The sequence below is a fragment of the Danio rerio genome, chromosome 7 (genome assembly GCF_049306965.1).
Source record: "Danio rerio strain Tuebingen ecotype United States chromosome 7, GRCz12tu, whole genome shotgun sequence".
Classification (NCBI taxonomy): Eukaryota; Metazoa; Chordata; class Actinopteri; order Cypriniformes; family Danionidae; genus Danio; species Danio rerio.
The window spans coordinates 49887823-49909509 of NC_133182.1; the positions used below are offsets into that span (position 1 = coordinate 49887823).

A 21687-nucleotide genomic window follows, 5' to 3' on the forward strand; every position below is an offset into this window, starting at 1 on the left:
CACAGATGTGTGGAAACACTGCTTTCATTTAGTGACTATGGGGCATCATTTTGGGTTTATATAAACCCTCACATTTCTGCAGAGTCACTGCATTGCTAGCGGCAAAACATCCAGCTCTAGAGCTTAGTGGGCTCACAACTAAAGCTTTATTATCTGATATATTTTGAGTTCGTAAATGTATGTTTTTAAACATTGAATAGAACATAAAAACTGTTGAGGTCAGCAAGATTTTTATTAAAGATTTAAAATATTTTTAATTTAGCAAAGATGCAATAAAGACCCTTAGATAAAAAAAAATAAATAAATAAATAAAAAGAACACTTTTAAACTTGTGCAATCCTGTCAGTTTGTAGATTTGCTGCTTTTTAAAACACCTTTCTCTAAGGTTCTAAATGTTTCTAAAAGTAGTAGCTGCCTGTGATGTGAATAAAAGCCTTGTATAACAGCAATTACAATATTAGCTGTCTCGGAAAAAAAAAAAAAAAAAAAAAAAAAAAATATATATATATATATATATATATATATATATATATATATATATATATATATATATATATATATATATATACAGTTTTAATGTCACAATGTCTATATTTTAATACGTTACTATATCTTAGCCTATATGTTTTTTATAGATTAGATTTTTCCATTGTATTTTTAAATGTCTTATTTTGTCCTCCTCTCATCTTTTATGCAAAAATAAATAAATAAATAAATAAAATAAAAAATCGGAGTGGCTTAGCTAATATATCACCAAAGCCATCAAAGTGACATCTTCAGAGAAGAGCTGCCATTACTATGCCAAAGCAAATGGCTTCATTAAAGATACTAAAACAAACAATATTTTTCAGTGACTTACACAGATGGATTGTTTAACTTATACTGTAAAAACATATCTATCCGTAAACTAGCAGTTTTTTTCTGTTTGTTTGTGCTTTAAAATTGCATTAAGGGAGCTTAATCTTTCTTCCAACAACTTTTAACCTTGAAAAGTTTGAAAGTGACTTTTATTAACAGTTTTTTTTTTTGGTTTAAAGTGATATATTGTCTAGGTTGGTGGAGTATATTACCATACAAAAACATTAACATTAAACTGCCAGTACATTTTTTGTTATTTTACAGACTCATTTCTCTATGTTACAGTATTTCTTATATATGATGTTATTTTAAACTACTAACATGTCAATAAAAGTCACTAAATCTATCTTAATTAACATTTTTTATAGTGTACAACTAACAATGTGCGCTTTAAAAATGTTTTTATTTCATGCTAACATTAAAATACATAAACATAGTTAACAGTTACAACATATCTAACTCAAAATAAATTCAGCTCTTATTATTATTTTGTAATGTAATGTGTATTGATTCAGTGTATTTGTCATGTATGGCCATACACCCAAAGTGTACACCCAGCCATGCACCCAGAGCACCCCAGCTATTAGTGGATTGAAGAGACAGGGTGAAAGCCAATTAGGTGGATGGGGATGATTGGGAGGCCATGATGGATAAGGGCCGATAGAGGAAATTTGTCCAGGATACCGTGGTTACACCCCTAATCTTTACAAGAAGCACCATAGGACCACAGAAAGTCAGCACCTCAGTTTAAAGTCTCATCCGAAAGACGGTGCTCACGGACATTATAGTGTCCCATTTAACTATACTGGGGCATTAAGACCCACACAGACCACAGGTTAAGTGCCCCCTTGGCCTTACTAACACCACTTCCAACAGCAACCTAGTTTTCCCATGTTTTCTCCCATCCAGGTACTGACCAGGCTCAGCCTTATTTTTATATTATTTTTCTAAAAAAAAAAAATAATAATACAAAATAAAAAAATCTAAAAAACATTTTCTAAAAATGTTTTTTTTTGGGGGATTTTGAAAAAATATACCAAACATTTTCAATTCAATTCAATTCAACAAAATGCATACCTGGCTGGTTATATCGGAGGGCATGGGTGATGGGGGTTTGGAGTAGACGTTGGCATCCTGTGAGATGAAGCCGGAGTCGTGGGACGAGACGCTGCTGAGGCGGTGAGCAGCGGTCGTGAGCGGCTGGGCCAGGCTGCGGTAGCGACAGGACGAACTGGGTGAGTGAGTCTGAGAGCCACCAGAGGACCGAGACGCGCTACTATGTGCGCTGTTTACACTGCTGCAGGGGGCAAGGGGGAGTGCGACAGGGCAGAGGACCAGGGTGGAAGGGTCACATATAGGCAGGTTATATGGCAATAAGTGTGAATCAAACCCACAAAATGAGCAGGATAACAAGAACATGATTGACAGGAGACAGAGGTCAAGCATTTTGTAAATTATGTGAAAAAGGTCAATTAAAAAGAAATGATAATGATCAACAAAATTTGGAGGGACAAAAAAGGTCAAGCAGGGGTTGATGGGTAAGAACGGAGATCAGAGGGGGCGGGGGTTAAGGGGGGGAAAGGGAAAACACATGTAAGACAAAGTTTGACAGGAGGCCTTGTATGGAGATGGAAGTTGTGTTTAAAACAATCGAAACAACCCCTATGATTCCATACGAGGCAGCACACAAACACAAACAGGTACTAAATGACACTAGTATAAAACAAGCCTTTAATTGGCCCAGGAGCCAAAGCAAAACGCTAATGGGCTAATCAAAAGCACTACCGGGACTGGTTATGTGAAAGAAGTGATCTTGAAATGCTTTAGCTTCCTATTGAAGCAATTATTTCATCATATTCCGGGTTAAAAATGCCACAGGAATATTAGACAGATTATATTGATGGGGTTTACTGTGTATTAACCTGGAATATTCATTTTAGAGAGAAAGAGAGAGAGCAAAGCACTGAATTGGACAGGTAATGCAATCTTATTAAACATGTTCCAATCCCCAACTGTTCATTTTAGATTCTTGCTGTTTCATTACTGGACACAAGGAGTCAAATGCTGAATACCATGTGGCAGTATATGTTAAACTGTGCCAATTGACAGCAATACTCACATATAAATGTATACTACATAATAAGGGTTTTAAAAATGCAGTGCTCTGTCTCGTATATGCATTTAGGGGGTTACATGTAATGTCAACATACAGTGAGATTGTGCAGCGCAGCAGCAGTAAAAACTGGCATCAACAGTCCCCTTTTTTTAATGAGCACACACAATTTCATTCAAAATCTACACACACTCTTCCACAAAATGTTGAAAAATCAAACTTAAGCCTGTAGAAGTTTCTAGTTATTTAGCTTATGCGAGATGGTCATTGATAATAGTATCATTTAAATGGTTGCCTCCATGAAGAAATCAAAGACTCCTTATAGAATTTGGAACGGGAATTGAATTGGTTTTGATAAAAAAACAGACTTCTACTACTACACTATATAAAAATACATACCAGACAAGAAAGTATTCAAATGTGCTGGTTTTTATGATTAACAGATAGTGGTTTGTCGTGTTTTAATGGTATTTGAAGTGTAGAACGTCTGAGATATTTTTAATTGTGTTCTCAGGTCACTGTAGCATTTTTGCTACTGTACAGCAAAGCAATCGATAACTACTATATAATGACGCAGTGGTTACAAGTCTAAAATATTACCAATATGTTTATATAGGTTATAACTAGGACCAGACACAATCTGCAGACATTGATTGCTATTTCTGCGCCAAATTTTGTAAAAAAATAAAATAAAAAAAAATCTGCAGATTTATGTGGAATGATTTTGGGAGTATGGTAACAAAACGTAATATATGAAACAGAAAGAATACCTTTTTAACTTGTATGTAATGTTCACAATGGAAATACAATTAGATCCACTTATTTGGCAAACCAAGCAAGTCTCTCATATAATGTATACATTTGAAGTCAGAATTATTAGTCCCCCTGATTTATTAGCTCCTCCTGTTTATTTTTTCCCAAAAATTTCTGTTTAACGGAGAGAAGATTTTTTTTAACACATTTCCAAACATAATAGTTTTAATTATTCATTTTATCTTTGCCATTATGACATAAATAATATTTGAATATATTTTTCAAGACAACTCTATACAGCTTAAAGTGACATTTAAAGGCTTTACTAGGTTAAATACGTTAACTAGGCAGGTTAGGGTAATCAGGCAAGTTATTATATAACGATGGTTTGTTCTGTAGACAATCGGAAAAAAAATACATAGCTAAAAGGGGCTAATAATTTTGACCTTAAAATGTTTTTTTTTTTTAATTCAAAACTGCATTTATTTTAGCCAATAAAAAAAAATAAAACTTTCTCCAGAATTAAAAATATTATCAGATATGCTGTGAAAATTTCCTTGCTCTGTTAAACTTCACTTAGGAAATGAAAAAATAGAAAAGAGAAAAAAAAATTAAAAGGGGGTTTAATATTTCTGATTTAAACTGTATCTACTAAAAGACAGAAAATATGACTTTACAAACTGTATTGTAAATAAATCTTATCAACACTTTCATATTAGTCTATATAGGTTCCTGAAATTAAGTTTAAAGGTGAATAAATATAAATTCACACACATTTACACAAGTAAATATATAGACTCAATGATGGACTAAAAATCTGCGGAAATCTGCAGATTTCTGCACACACAGATTCCGTGTGGGCCTAGTTATAATTGATATGTGTACAGTATGAATCAATGAATATAGATAGATATCTGTGAATACTTGATAAGCTGTTGCAAAACACAAGTGACAACCTCCTGTGTTATTCATACTGTACATAAAATGAGGTATACTTCGAAAATGTGCACCAACAACCATGGCATTTCTGGATTTTTCTATTGCAAGATTATTTACCAGCTCAGACCAGTTTGGACCAGCTACTATGTTTCAGGACACAGCATAAGTTTGATTTTCCAGCAAAGTTTTTACACTGTAAGTATTTATACTGTCCTTGTAATCGCACTGACAACACATTTCAAACACATTACAACATCTTAGGCAAGTAGCACTATACAGTACACAGCAAAAGCAACACATTTTCAAGCAGAAAAAAAGCTAGGCCTTGATGATGAATCAAAATTAAGCAGTCAAGATTACGCAAAAGCTTGTCATGCAGATTTTGTCAGAGATAAACAGTTCTGTGACCAGCAGTAAATCTCCATCTGAAGGTCAGAGGGTGCTCTTGCGCGGAAACCCAAATATACTGAAAAACGCCTAGAGAAGTTGCTGAATACACAGAAGATTTATCTGCTTTCATTGATTAAATGTGACTAATAATTACACACATAATTACACTAATGATTATTTTGAAACAAACCTTTATTGCATGCGTTTGCATACATTTGTTTGCTTTGTTTATATTTAAGTAAATTTTGAAAGTATTTTTGTACCAAACTGGTTGTGTTCACAGTTTCTTTTTTAATTGTTATTATGGTATGGGCTTTTTTGGGGTTAAAACCTACATGATTACAATAAACTAAAGTGATCTATTTTGGAATTCAGAGCCTTTCCATAAAATAGGAAGAAGGCGTAACATTAACATTAACAAAAAATGACTTTCTTCTCACTTAATTCAACTTTCACACTGCATTCATGATGCAAAGACACATAAGCTGCTCAGTGCTGGCACCTTGACATTCATTTACTTTTCTTTTCGGCTTAGTCCCTTTACTAATCTGGGGTCGCCACAGTGGAATAAACCACCAACTTATCCAGCATATGTTTTACGCAGCGGATGCACTTCCAGCTGCAACCCATCTTTGGGAAACATCCATACACACTCATTCACACTCATACACTACGGACAATTTAGCTAACCCAATTTACTTGTACGGCATGTATTTGGACTGTGGGGGAATCTGGAGCACCCGGAGTAAACCCACGCGAATGGAGGGAGAACATGCAAACTTCACACAAAAACGCCAAATGACCCAGCCAAGGCTCGAATCAGCGTCCTTCTTGCTGTAAAGCGACAGCACTACCTACAGCGCCACCACACTGCCAGAACTTTGACAATGAAACTACATTTTTACAGTCCAAATTTTAAACTTGAGGCACCCAAGAAGAGGTATCTAGCCATTTTGTGTGTCATCCCATGCTGTCATTACCTTCCAACAGCTGTCACTGTGATGACCCAGACATATTGGGGTTCAGAACTAAAACCAAAAGCACCCTAAATGTGGTAGTTCCACATGCTTTCAGATTTACTAGCATTTAATAGACAGAGCAATAGACCACTGAGAACATGTTGACATTTCTGTGTGGAATTTGCATGTTCTCCCTGTGTTCGCGTGGGTTTCCTCCGGGTGCTCCAGCTCAAGTCCAAAGACATCCACTATAGGTGAATTGAATTAGCTAAACTGTCTGTGGTGTATGTTTTTGAATATAAAAGTGTATGGGTGTTTCCCAGTGTTGGGTTGCAGCTGGAAGGGCATCCACTGCGTTAAACATATGCTGGATCGGTTGGTGGTTCATTCTGCTGTGGCGAGCCCTGATTAACAAAGAGACTAAGCTGAAAAGAAAATAAATGAATGATAATAAATGCCATGTAATGTAGCTTGTCAGTGCACTACGACTCTGTAGTAAATGCTGCTCAATCTGAAAGCAACTGCAGAACCAGCTACTAACAAAATGTACATGACAATCTCTTTCGATTAATTGTACAGCCTTAGTTACTTAAAAAATTAAGTGTGCAATCAATGTCAGCATATAGTCTGTTTATTGCTTCATTTCTCTGGCTCTGACCTGCACATGCTGCTCTTCCTGGAGCCGGAGCTGCTGGGTGAAGAAGGGGGAGTCTGGTAGGACCATGAGTAATCAGAACCCTTAAGATCTTTGATTACCTGAAAGAAACAGAATTGTTATAATCATAATGGTCAGGATGTGCTTCGTTTCTGTAAAGCGATGCTCATGCAGAGGTATACAAGTAAGCATTTGCACCTGCTCACTGGCTGGGGGCAGTTTGTGGGGGTCAGAGGTTAACACTGTGAGGTCATCAATAATGGCCTGTAGGTGAGTGATCTCTCCCAACATGGCGATCTCTCCATTCTAGCAACACACATGAAGAACAAAACGTACAAAATACCACATTAATGTAATGCAATATTAGTTAATGCTTTCAAATGCCAAGACATGTTCATAAAAATAAAATCTTTTAAAAATATATTCAATAATCAATCCTGAAACAAATTTTCAACATTTATATCATGAATAAATGTTTTAGCACAACATTTGCATATTCATTCATTCATTTTCTTGTCGGCTTAGTCCCTTTATTAATCCGGGGTTGCCACAGCGGAATGAACCGCCAACTTATCCAGCAAGTTTTTACGCAGCGGATGCCCTTCCATCCGCAACCCATCTCTGGGAAACATCCACACACACATTCACACATACTATGGACAATTTAGGCAACCCAATTCACCTGTACCACATGTCTTTGGACTGTGGGGGAAACCGGAGCACCCGGAGGAAACCCATGCGAAGGCAGGGAGAACATGCAAACTCCACACGGAAACGGCAACTGAGCCGGGGCTCGAACCAGCGACCCAGCGACCTTCTTGCTGTGAGGCGAACATGCTACCCACTGCAGCACTGCCTCGCCCATTTGCATATTATTATAATTTATTAAAAACATTTTAAAATAAAAAATAGTTATATTAAACAGTAATAGTATTTCACAATATTGTTGTTTTATTGTATTTTAATTATGCAAATCAATTATTCAAAAAGGTAATGATTCTCATCAAGTATTTGCTTCATACTTTTTTTATTTTTACATTCTTCGGGTGATTCAAAAACACAAACATTTCGGCACAATGCCTTTCTCACTGTGTAATACAATCTTCTCACTCCACCCTTTTATCCCATAGTCAATTACTTTGCATTATTAGTTAGTCGGACACTTGAAGATCAAAAACAATCTAATTTTCATTTCATTATTCAACTATTAACCACATAAGGACTATTTACCTTCATATTTAAAGCATTATTTCACAAACAAATAGCATATCAATTATCAGCATTTGCCAAGTGTACATCAATACAATGAAAATCCGACAGTCCATAACAAAATAATTTTGATGGTCACTCGATAATTAAAGACAATCTTATCTTCACCTCCACACATATAACTAACCACACAAGAGATATTTACCCTCACCTTCAAAAAAATTATTTCACAGGAAAGAAGCATTTTTACATCAATACAATGAAATTCCAACAGTCCACTTTTGGAATTTCACTGTCGGAATTTCATTGTATTGATGTAAATATGCTATTTTTATTGTATTGATGAACATTTGACAAATGCTGATAATTGATATGCTATTTCTTTGTGAAATAATGCTTTGAATATGAAGGTAAATAGTCCTTATGTGGTTAATCATGGAATAATGATATGAAAATGAGCAATTACTTAATGAATGCGAATTATTACCTTTTTGAATAATAGTATTGACTTGATTAACGCACCAAAAAAAGTTTCTTTAAAAACCATGAGCGCGCAGGGCAAACTTTATTACTCTACGCACATGAATCATACAAATCCAACCTTCAAATATTTTCTTTCTTTCTTTCTTTCTTTCTTTCTTTCTTTCTTTCTTTCTTTCTTTCTTTCTTTCTTTCTTTCCTTCCAGGGTTCATAAACAATTTTACTTCTAAAATTCCATGACTTTCCCAAGACTTGTCAAGTACATTTTCATGACATAATGTTTCATGTAATGTCTACAAATACATGGTAAATAATAAGAAAAACAATGACGTTCAAATTTATTACAGCATATGATAGAACACGCAACAATTTACTTTGTTTAAACTTATTTTTATATCTTTGTAAAATTGATCATGCTTACACGAAACTAACAATGTCAGAGCCAACTAACCTATATTTAAGTTGCACATCATATAATTTCAGCATCAATATCGCAATGTGTGCATCCGCAATAGACACATCGCAGGATATGCAATGTTGGAATTATAGTTTATTATAGAGTTTAATCATAATGGAGTAAAAGTATATCATCCGAATGCATTTTTAAAGAGATAGTTCACCCAAAAACTACTTACCATTTTCATTACACCCTTCACTTGTTTCAAACATTTATTCGTTTTCTTTTTCTTTTTCTTTTTTTTATAATGAGCACAAAAAAATATAATTGAATAACTCCTACAGTATTGAAACAAGTGAGGTGTGAGTACTGTAAATAGTGAGCAAATTTTAATCTTTGAGTGAATAGTCCCTTTAAGGCCTGTGACTGTGTGAACATTTTAATAGTTAAAATTTTAAGTCATCCGGCCACAAGAAATTTTTCGTAACTTTAATAAAGATTAAATAATATTCGTTGAAGACTATGCAGTGTTGATTATTCAATATCTGTACCTGAATAGTGAATACCTGAAAACTATCATTCACTTTATCTTTGCTATATTTTATTTATCTGTGCTTGTAAATTATTCAGTGGCGTAGCGCCAAATGCGGAGAACCCCCTGCAGGGATCACTGACGGGGCCCCCCTATTTGGGGGGTTGTGGAGGGGAAGCGATCACAAATTGAGCGGGGAAGGGAGGCGGGGTGGAGCGACAACGCGGGGAAGCCTTCACAAACTGAGGAGCGATCACAAACTGAAAGCGGCGAGAGCGTCAAAGTAGCCAGAAGTCATTCATTTTCAATGAGAATCGGCGTCGAGAGACAGCGCGGCGCGTCTTCTCCGGTGTGAGCGTCGAGGAGAGTTGAAATCAAGCTAACTTTATAGTATGAGCTATGTCGCGGTTCGGCGGCAAGCAATCAGAATGAGAGGTGTCCAGAGAACACAGAACCACAGTTGTTTCCAAGAGTTTGATTATTGTGGTTGCCGAATTTACAATTATTGAAAATCGCGACGACGCCGGGCCCCCAAATCACGCGGGCCCGTCCGCTACGCCACTGAATTTATTTGTTATATTGTTATATTATTGGAGATTCACTCCTCTACAAAATCCCCCCAATCAATCCAAATAAATCTGTTAAATCATCTGGTGAAATTGTACTCACATCGCAATATATATCACATAAATACATAATATCGTAGTGTCAGATTTTTCCAATATTGCAAAGCCCTAATTCAAGTATACAGATATTTAACTTAATATTAATATCAGATACTTAACTTAATAACTAATTTCCATGACTTGTAAGGTTTTTCTTTTTTGTAGGTTTTTCTTTTTTTCCAAAACTTTTCCAGGCCAGGAAAATACCATGTCAAAATTCCATTACTTTTCCGGGTTTTTTTATTACCATATAAACCCTTTCTTTCTTTCTTTCTTTCTTTCTTTCCTTCTTTCTTTTTTTTATGTAAACCTCCTTTCTGTGCAAACATTTCCTCAAAACAAACTTTAATTTCACCAAGTGAACCGAGAATAAATTAAATCAGTGGTCAATTCTCTTATCCCTTTAGTGGCTGTGCAGTTGTACAGTTCGTGTAAGTGGCATGAATGAAGTGTGTGCTGTACCACTACGGGTTGCAGGAAGCTGATGAAGGTACAGAAGCGTCCTCTCTCCTCCACCAGAGCCCGTCGCACCGCCTGCTTCTCCGTCTCCTCCATCAGCAGATACATGTCATTCACGTCCTGCATTGCACTGTCCAGCTGAGGCTGAAGATCCCCACGGCCTAAAGGGGGCGATAGAGAGCACAACAAAACAAAGGGAGGAGGAAAATAAAGTGGAGAATGAACAGAAACAGAAATGGTCAGAGAGGAATGAGAAAGACAATCAGAAAAAAATGAAAGAGACAAAAAAAAAAAGAGATGAAATACAACATAAGAAAGTCATTCTCGTTTCCGTCCTCCAACAAAACAAATATAATATGATCTAGTGCTGCCAAGTGATTAATCGTGATTAATCATATCCAAAATAAAAGTTTGTGTTTACATCATGGCTGTGTTCAAAATCCATAGTTCCATATAATATAGTCTGCTAAAAACAGTATGCGAGTCAAATGGGATGTCCGAATTCATAGAGTTAGAAAAACAGTATGCTAGAAGAACTCGGATGACCTACTACTTCTGGCAAGATTCTGAAGTGCGCATCCAATGGATGCTGCGATATCCCATGATGCCTACGAGACAATTCATGAAGGGGAGTGAAGCTATGCAACTGATGCGGGTGGGTCTTTACAAAACGTGAATTATTACAAAACGGCGGATGTAGTACAGTACGTCTGAGTTGCATTCATACTACTCACAATGATACTGTATAGAACATACTTTTCTAAAGATTGAGTCGTACATTTAAATTCAAATACATAACTGTGTAGTAGGCAGTTTTGGACGCTGCCCATAAGTTTGTGAGGACTGTGTGTATGCATTATGTGCATATAAATACACAAATGTGTCAATATTTTTGAGAAAATATTTATTTAAATAAAAATATTTGTATATAATACAAATTACATGTTAGACATATGCCCATATTTAGTAATTCAATATATTGTGATAATACAAATGCTCAATATTGATACTTTAATGTACTGTGAATAACTTAATAGGTGATTTATTGAGATTTGTTTTTATTGTAATAGAGTTAATAACTAATAAAATGGAGTTGTATTTTAATAAACTTTAACATATAACTTTGGCTATTCCTCACTGTTGATTTTAATTCATTAATTAAAATTATATAATAAACTATTGTGAAGTGTTTACATAGTGCTTTGTCATCCTTTTGCAATAGTTTCTGTTGAAAATCTTTATTTTCTCTGAACATGTACAGTGCTCAGCATATATGAGTACACCCCTGACAAATCTCTCTTTTAACTTCATATTTTTAATAGGAAGACATACAATATTATATTTGTGCATATACATTAGATTAGTCAGTACTGAAGCCAAATCTGGAGCTTATCTTACAAAATAACTTACAATAACGGTCAAAAAACTAATACACCCAAATTTATATGTTATAGAAAAATATTGAATACAAATTTTAAAAGAGGAAAAAACAAGAAGCAAAAAAAAAAATTGAAACATTTTGTTGAAATTTTGTAGGTTGTATTTTTTGCTTGAATTTAATTGTATTATCTTTCAATTTCTAAATATGTTTGGTGACTAAAATATTATTTTAAAAAATATATCTGTTTAATAATCTGTTTTGTTTAAATGCAACAGAGTACATTACCTAAAATCACTAAGAAATGGAGCAAAATATTCAAATATTCATTTTCAAAATGGGTTGTACACAATTATGCTGAGCACTCTATATGCAATAAGGCATTACACTAATTATTTTTTTGGTTATTAAACCTATTAAAGTAATCTTATTTGCAGCATGGGTCAAAATCTTCACACAAAGTTCGAGCAATTAATCAACAGTGATGGGAAAAACAAAGCTTTTCGAAGATTTGAAACAATTAAACCTATTGTTTTGCTAAAAATGCACTGTTTTGATGTGTTCAAAACAGCAAATGTTAGATCAAAACAGTGTCAATCCAACAAAAACTAAACATGCACTAGAACTGACTTTTTCAAACGTATAATCTATAAATACACGTATATTATCACCTAATATCATAAAATATTAAGTGTGTGCATAATTTGTGTTTTTCATAAACTTTCAAGGCTTATATTTTGTTTGTTTCATGGTAGGCTCTGCTAAACAGGCCCAGAGGAGACTAATAGCTATTATTAACTATTACTATTCTTTTTATTTTACAAATGTCTTAATAAAATGTCTACAAACTCTTAAAACTGACCCTAGATCATGTAACAACTATGAAACATGTTCAGTGATTCGCCATTGGGTGGCGATCTGAGTGAACCCCCATGTTTCATGTGGATTTTATGCTTTTACACAGGTCACCCCCAAGTGGAAAACTAACAAAACAGTTATGATGTAATTTAGCCCCGTTTACTGAGATCACGTGATCTTGCAAATTTGATAAGGGCTCAGAAAAATGATTCAAAACAAAAGATTTGTAAAGGTTTCAAAGCTTCATGTAGCAATGCTTTTGGAAACAGCTATCACTAATTAATAGCAGCAAGAAAAAAAATCATTTATACAGGCAGAAGCCTATTATATATATATATATATATATATATATATATATATATATATATATATATATATATATATTTGTATGTATATAAATATTTGGGAAATATTTAAAAAATCAATAAATGTGGGGTGATAATTCTGATTTCAAAATGCATTTGTTTATATGTTACTATATTGTCGTATGAGTCTTCATAAATACAAATAAACATACAAAGCACACACACACCTACATATTAGGTGAATACAAACTTTTATTTCAAATGCGATTATTCACGACTAATCGGTTGACAGCACTAATGCGAACACTGAACGAAACAATCTACTGTACACTCCAACTAGCAGCTACACAAGAGATGGAGACAGACGCTTCTGAACTCTGAGCTCGCACATCTTCTACTCTTAATGAAACACATGGAGCCTCCCAGAGGAAGGTAAAAGGTTAACTCATGCAGACTAGTTTGTTAGAGATGTCGTGACCTTTGCTGAGGAAGCAAAGTCAACTATCTGCAGCAGAACTGCTTCCAGGAGCACAAGCAGCATGCATGCTGGGACGGCATCAGCAGATTCATGCACAAAGCAAAAAAAAAAACCCTCAGCTGTGGTAATGAGAGGAAACTGAAAGGCGGTGATCGTAAATCACTCAATGTGAGCCGTCAAGTCAAAATGTGATGTGGGGGTTAAATCCGATGGCCGCAGAACTGTCTGCAGATGTGTTCTTACGGACTCAAGGCCAGCTTAGGGCAAGACACTGCAGGTGTATAGGGTAAAAAAAAAAAACTCATATTCTGATATTTATCACTGTAGGACTTTCCAGTATGTGTCACTATCATTTGCATATATATATATTATATATATATATTATAAGTGATAGATGTTATTATGTTCTGGAGTATTTGAAAAACTTATCAGCGTATATATTTACCATGTCATTTTAAATGCATCCACATTTATGTAGTATTTCATATACGTCATAATTCTACTACATTACGGATATGTGTATTACTGGTTCTAGCCCATAGATTGTGTCCGTGTATGTGTCAAGACACGAGAGTCATGTTTTCTTTTCTCTCAGTTTGTTATTGTTCTGTTATTGAGTTTTAATAAACTAGTGTATCGTTACTCTGCCTAGTTTGTGGATGAACATTGTGTATGTGTACGCAATAAAAGTTCAAAAGTGGCTCGAATTGTATCCATCCAGCTGTCCCTGAAACTCTTTCAGCGGTGAATTTATTGAGGTACAGCAGTTAACTTAATAATAACTGAACAATCACCATACTCGGTTGATTTGACTACATTAAGAATTGCATATAAGTCATTATTATTTGTATTTTGTTTTCTAAAACATTGTTAAAATATGCAATCAGCTGTTACTTAGCCTCTTTGCCAGCCAATGTATTTGAACATGTCAGTGTTAACATAATCTTCAAATATGAGCTAGTTTTTAGATGCCTCAAACACAAAAATCTGAAAGTTTGGTAAAGTAAGGCTCAATTTATTTGAAATAATGGTTTTTACAGAGGGTATTTTGGCAATCTTTTTTTTATTTTAGAAAAAAAAAACTTTTCTTTCTAAAAATACTTTTCAGATAATCAGAAAAATTTTGCAGAATGATTCAAACAAAAATATGAAAGTTGGGTGAAGTCAGGTTCAATTTTTTTTACATACTCAAATGTTTTTTACACAAGGGATATATCTATTAATAAGTTATTTACAAACACAAATTTTCACTTTCACATTTATCACATTTATTTTATGTATGAATAAATATTTGTAGGGCGACATGGTGGTGCAGTGGGTAGCGCTGTTACCTCTTAGCAAGAAGGTAACTGGTCAGTTTGCATTAATGTGTGGAGTTTGCATGTTCACCCCGTGTTGCATGGGTTTCCTCTGTGTGCTCAGGTCATAATACAACAATTAATATACAGCAAGCATTTAATTTGGGCTGTTTTTTGCAGCTGGACATTGCTTTACAATGCCATTTATGGGTGAATATTAGCCAGTGGGGAAGTGTCTTTTGTCTTTCCCGCTGTGACTTATTTATGACCATTATCACTCCCACTCATACAGTATTCTGACCCAGACACAGACTTTACAAAATGTAAGTCATTGAAATGTTTTCTTTGAATGAGAGAACATAATTACTTTCACATAATTGTGTAGTAAATATTCTAGCCAACAAAACTGGTTACTCAAAATATTGTTCAGGCACATTCAGAGTGTTTTTAATTAATTAATTAATTTATTTTCTAAAAAAAAAAAAACGCAACCATGTACATCAGTATTTCTCACATATTGATGTAGCAGTTTTAACTGAATACAAAATATATATATACAGTATATATATATATATATATATATATATATATATATATATATATATATATATATATATATATATATATATATATATATATAATTAGCTGAAATAAGCAAAAAAGTGAGGGCATGTCAAAACATCTTGGGGGCCCCAAAATCACCTTATAGTCCCCAGAGGGTTAACATCAGATAGAATTATCTAAAGGATTATATATCTTGGAAAATATAGTGTTTCTGCCTGCAGTGTCTCACCTTAAAGGGCCATGCAGAGAGACGAAAGAGAAGAATCTAAACTTTGTGTGGAAAACCATACTTACCCTGCAGTTCTATAGAGTGATAGTAGAAGAAAAAGAGAGAGAACAACACCAAGGGAATCCAGGAGAGAGTAAAGGACAGAGAGAGAGAGAGAGGTAGAGAGAAAGAGAGGAGGGAGAGCACTGTGTTAGGGTTAGTATAAGGAAGCAATTCAGCTCATTTCACGGCCAGATTGTTTAAGAAAGGCCAAACCACCACAGCAAATTGAAAATAAAAAAGCCAAAAACATACGGTGGAAAGAGCTCAAACCAAAATCAAATAGGTAGTCTTTAACAAGATGCTTGGCTTGTATGGAAATAAAAAGGGAGCTTTTCCTTTAACACCGGAGTCTTCCTAGTAACACAGAGGATTGTCATCCTATCTTCAAAAGCAGAAATTATTGGCTGCTGGGATATGAACACAAACTGCTTAGCAAATGAGGTGAGAGTTGCGCTTCTGCATGTCAGCCAGCAGAGGGGGTTGCTTACATTGCAAAGGCTTGTTGGACGAACGGAAGGGATCAGTGATTTCACCAAGCACATTGTACATGCTCTGTGCAGTCGCTTCTGAGATTCAGCTGTCATTCTCAAAAATTAGAGGCACTAAAAACACATTTGACACTGATGGCAGAACAACAGCAGATTGTTCTTAAACGTTGTTCCATGCCTCCAGCTTTGACCTTGAGGAAATGCCCTTTGCTTATTCCAAACACATTTGTGCTCTGTAATAGTGCAGTGTTATGTAATACTGATCCATCATGTTGATCGACATTTAGTCATACTCTAGTATAGGTATTTTCCTAGTATTTTTAGTATTTTCAAACTGAGGTCTAGGGAGCAAGGGAGTATTTTAAGAATAATTTAAAAATACTAGGAGAATACCAAGTATATACATACATAGATTGACTCATTATTAATTAAAACAATATTAAAACAATATATTAAAATTCTTTATGTAACTAAAATAAGTAAGTAAATAACTCATAAGAACTTTTTTACAATGTTTTCACAGGGTTATACATTATAAGATAGCAGAGCCTCATGATTAGGCTCATGTTTGGGGTTCCATGACATCTTACAGATTGAAAACCCATGTGATAGATGTCGTGTGTATTGTTTGTCGGTGCTACTATAAAAAATGTTCATTGAAATATCTAATCCATCCATATTTGTGGTTATTCTGATAAAGCAGTGAAGAGAAGGTTTGTTACCTTTCCTGGCTTTCTTCTGTAATTTCATTGTGTCTGAAGATTTCTTCTTGATTTCATGGCGAGAACGTTTGTACTCTGTAGAGAAATGAATATGAATATGAAATGAAAAAAAAAAAAAAAAAAAAGAAATAATAGATTTAGGAAATTCAAAGTCATGATTGTATAAACTATACAGGAATGTCTGGAAACAAAGTCATAATAGCAAACCCCATCATATGTTCAATTAATTACTGTTTAAACTGTTTTAGATGTTTAAATAAAAGTCATATATAATAACCTTTTCATAAAAGTGAGAATATTTTAGGGCTGCTCAATATATCTTTTCAGCGTCGATATCTCATGCGCATTTGCAACAGTCACATCACAAAGATATGTCAAACTGAATTGGTAAACCAGGAGCTACAGAATTGTATTCAATTCCTGTATTTATATGGAATTTATATAACTTAAATTGATGTAAAAGATGTAAAAATGTGATGTGTTTCTAGTCCAAATATCTACATTTTCTAGCGAAAACAAGATTATTTCACTTACCCCACTAGCAGATAATTTCCTTAAAACAAGCAAAAAACTCTTAATTTTCAGTTATTTTTTTCTGACTGTAAAAACGAAACAATATTTTTACTTCATCTACATACTTTTTTTGATATTTGGGCTAGACAAAAAGACAAAACAAAGTAAGAAAAGCATTTTTTGCATTTTGATTATTTAATTATAGTACCCCCAAATACTGTTACGCCCCATTCACACAGTGCATCAGTCTCAACGCTACCCATTCACTTTGAATTTCTCAGCCAATCAGATCTCTTCATACAAATACACCAGCTCAGACAGCCTATTGCGGACTTATTTCATTGGCTGATGCTGCTATGACGATCACATCAACCCCAACTTCAGAAACGCCCTCTGTCAAATGTTGGTGATGAAACCCTGTGTGAATGCAGAGTTAAGACTTCCCAAAAAGTCTATGAATAGAGCTATTCAAATAATAGCCTGAAACTGCATTAATATCACAATATTCATCGCAGAAAAATAAAATATTGCAATACCAGATTTTGGCAATACCATGCAGCTATAGTATATTTCTTTTTTTAAACATTGCTATTTTATTAAAATTACAAAACACAAGAGTTCTGAGTATTGGTCAAATGAATTGCATGCATTTCAGCATTCACTACTTTTTCACTTGCCTTTGAATATGTGTGTTTCTTATGCCAATCAGCTTTCTGCTAACAAAACCATGACTTTTTTTAAAGGAAAATCTTAACTTTTATATAGACACGTCTTTCAAACCATTAAAAGTTTCATTAATATAAAAAAAAACTTTGCTCTTCCTGTTTACTGGACAAATTGAGGTAGAAACCTTCACGAATGACCTAGTAACTAGGACATTTAATGGGCTATATATTAGACAAAAAGGATCATATTTTAGGGCAACGACTTCAGATAATATAATGACAGACATTCAAATCTTTATTCTAAAACCTCAATAAAAACTCTGAATGCAAATATGACGTAACAAAAATTTTAATTGGTATAAATGAATAGTTAAAATGACAGCTATTGCCCTTCTAGCAGTTCTGGTAGTCCTATTGTGTACTAAATGCTAGGTTTTTAAACATATATGTAGTTTATGTCTCTTTAAAATACATCCAAAAGTGTAGATATGATTAGTTCATGTCCCTACACATGACGCTGAGCAAAACAAACTGCGATTGGTTGCTTTACTTGTCAATCACATGGTCTCTGTGTGGTTTTAGGCCAATAAAAACAGCGGAAGAGCTCATGGCTGACCAGGCCTGATGTAGTGTGCATAAAAAGTGCTTAGTCACCTTTGGCGTGGTCTTTGTCCAGTTGATTGGCTGTCTTCTTCCAGTCCTCAATGCGGTCCTGTAGAGGAGTGATCAGGCTCTCCATCAAAGCACTGGCAGAAACAAAGAGAGGATCATGTTCTCAGACATTCATAGCCGAGTCAGAGGTTCTCATTCAATTACAGAGGGATATGAACATTCACAAGGAAATATCACAAACCCTGTGGGGGGTTCAGACCATGAGAAATGAAAGCTTTGGTTTACAGTGTGGCTGAGGCGTCCATTCATTACGCTGTCAGAGGGAATTGTCTGCAGATGTCCTCTAATGAAGTGTGAAAACCGTGTGCATTTGTGTTTTCGTGTCAGGCCAGTGTCTGTTGACTTTGAGAGCGAGTCTGCCATTATAATGTGCTCACGTTTCTGAACGACTGGGCTTAGTTTCTTGCTATTCACAACAAAAAATACATGCACACTTAAACATTTACAGTATGTACCATTTTGAAAATTTAATTTATTATTCAAAGAGTGTGTGACTAAATATAAGTCTGAGAAGGGTTAAAAAGCTCTGGGAAAACAAAAAAAAATTAAATAAACTCATCACTATTCATTATAAATAAATAAATAAATAAATAAATAAATAAATGTAGCCTGGTCATCACAAAAGGAAAAGAAAAGAATAAAGGAACAAAATTTAAACTAAACTGTAACTAAAATAAACTAATACACATCAAACCCAACCAAACAAAACAATAAAAAAAAACTGGTCAACCAGGGGGCTGTTTCATAAAAGTCGTTTAGAAAAGCGGAGATTTAAAGTCAAAAAAACGAACTTTAATGAGCCGAACTAAACGTCCACGCTTAAATTGGTTCCATAACATCAAGTTGAAGATCATTTAAACCAGCTAATCTTAGTTCAATTTAAATAATCTAGATAACAGCTTGTGCACATTACTGTCGTGAAACCCTGAAGCTCAAGCATAGATTCATCGATTATGTTGTGTGCCACCAAGGCAACTACGAGAATTGAAAGAGGTCTGAAATGAGATACAGCTATGTTAACAGCGAGTGAGCAGTGTGTGTTTTCAAAGTTCAAACATATAATAATTTAAGCAATTAAAAACTACGACTTGCAACAAAGCAAGAGAGAAGGCTGACAGGATATTGCAGATTTTCAAATATGGGTAATTTTTTAGGCCTATAAACGCTTATTTAAATATGTGTCACAATACATTGAAATTGTGCTTGCGAGCGTGAGAGAGAAAAAAAGAGAAAATGCTTGCTTACTGCTAATTGTTGCTTGCAAGGAAAAGTTTTAAAACATTGCAGACTAACTGTAACATGCAAAAGTTTAAAATGATGGTAACAAGGACCATGCACGCACAAGTGGCATAAATATCTTTAAAATAAAGTGAGGCTACTGCTTGGCCCAGATCCAACTCCCAATTATTGCCATGAAAAGGATTTTTGGATAAAATTTGGAACTAATCTAACAAAAAATAAACTGAAGATTAGTATGTTGTTGGGGGAAAATATTAAATAAGATTTTAATAAACAGGAAAAAAAAGGTATTTAAATGTAAATATCATTCTTTTCTAAAAGCTGTTTAGTGTATATATATATATATATATATATATATATATATATATATATATATATATATATATATATATATATATATATATATATATATATATATATTTTTTTTTTTTTTACTATGAAGTGACTATTAAGTTTTAATCATTACTATGAGGTTAAGTTAATTGAAATGGCATTAAATTACGGCAGGTGAACGTTAACATTACTTTAATTAAGCATGAACTTATCTTAGACTGAGAGTTAACCTGCCCCGGTAAATTTGATTTATGGAACCAAATCTGCCATTAATAAACCTGACTTACCAAAATAAGCCTGGCTTTTTCTCCTAGCTTGGTTTATGGAACAGGCCCCTGGTCATTACCAAAGCAAACCTAACACAAACAAATCTAAAACAGCAATTAATAATCTAAAATTGTTATTTTTAATAAAAAACTAAAACAGTAAATCATACAAAATATAATAAAAAATATAAATATAAAATGAAATGCAGATTAGTTCTTTTTAATAAAAATATATTATTATTGCTATTATTATTATTATTATTATTATTATTTTTAGTAGTAGTAGTAGTAGTAGTAGTACTATTAATGATATAAAAATAAATAGATATTCATTAAATTGAATTAAATAAATATTTTTTTTATTTCATTCTTTCATTTTCTTGTCGGCTTAGTCCCATTATTCATCCGGGGTCACCACAGCAGAATGAACCGCCAACTTATCCAGCAAGTTTTTACGCAGCAGATCCCCTTCCAGCCGCAACCCATTGCTGGGAAACATCCACACACACATTTACACACACACTCATACACCACGGACAATTTAGCCTACCCAATTCACTTGTACCACATGTCTTTGGACTGTGGGGGAAACCAGAGCACCCGGAGGAAACCCACGCGAAGGCAGGGAGAACATGCAAACTCCACACAGAAACGCCAACTGAGCCGAGGTTCGAACCAGCGACCCAGCGACCCAGCGACCTTCTTGCTGTGAGTTGACAGCACTACCCACTGCGCCACTGCCTTGCCATTTTTTATAATTAAATTAAATTAAATTAAATTGATTTATTAATTTCATTTCAATTAATACTGTTTTGAAAATAAGCAGTCAGAATACGGTTTTCTAGAGAGGATAAAATAAATACTGAAAAATTGACACTAAAAAAATAACATATGGTAGTGCTCTAGCATTTGTTGTGTATAAACTTATTTATTTGTGCTGTATGTAAGTTTCTATACTCATACACATAAAGCATATGACATGAGGAGTATGGTCATACTTAGTAAAATGGCGTAGTTTTGCCTCAATGCTGCGATGCCTCATACACATGCGGGTCAGCGCTGATCCGATGTCTCTTGTGGCACCTGCAATGACACAAATTATGGAAAAACTGTCAGAACAACACTTAAATCACACAACAGAAACACTTATAGTGCAGCTAAATGAAGAAAACAGTGTCTAAAGTCCAACATATTCAAAATAAATTGTTTTATTTACAAGAATGTTAC

General features: G+C 34.2%; 2 protein-coding genes across 21 annotated transcripts in view; one reads left to right on the forward strand and one right to left on the reverse strand.

Annotated features, from left to right (window-relative positions):
- The window catches only part of acana (aggrecan a), a 904300-nt gene that overhangs the window by 166618 nt on the left and 715995 nt on the right, over nt 1–21687 (forward strand). The gene's annotated exons all lie outside the window — the stretch shown is intronic.
- mtss1lb (MTSS I-BAR domain containing 2b) overlaps nt 1–21687 on the reverse strand; it is a 196998-nt gene that overhangs the window by 11413 nt on the left and 163898 nt on the right. For 10 of the 19 annotated variants that reach the window (XM_073907292.1, XM_073907285.1, XM_073907294.1 and 7 more), the window contains 7 exons: nt 21459–21543; nt 18605–18696; nt 16773–16847; nt 10414–10571; nt 6866–6973; nt 6671–6768; nt 1936–2155 (listed from right to left, as the gene is read on the reverse strand). In XM_073907292.1, the coding sequence (XP_073763393.1) occupies nt 1936–2155; nt 6671–6768; nt 6866–6973; nt 10414–10571; nt 16773–16847; nt 18605–18696; nt 21459–21543 (836 nt within the window). The remainder of the gene's footprint in view (nt 1–1935; nt 2156–6670; nt 6769–6865; nt 6974–10413; nt 10572–16772; nt 16848–18604; nt 18697–21458; nt 21544–21687) is intronic. The other 9 variants (XM_073907297.1, XM_073907298.1, XM_073907290.1 and 6 more) reach the window with 1 other exon arrangement.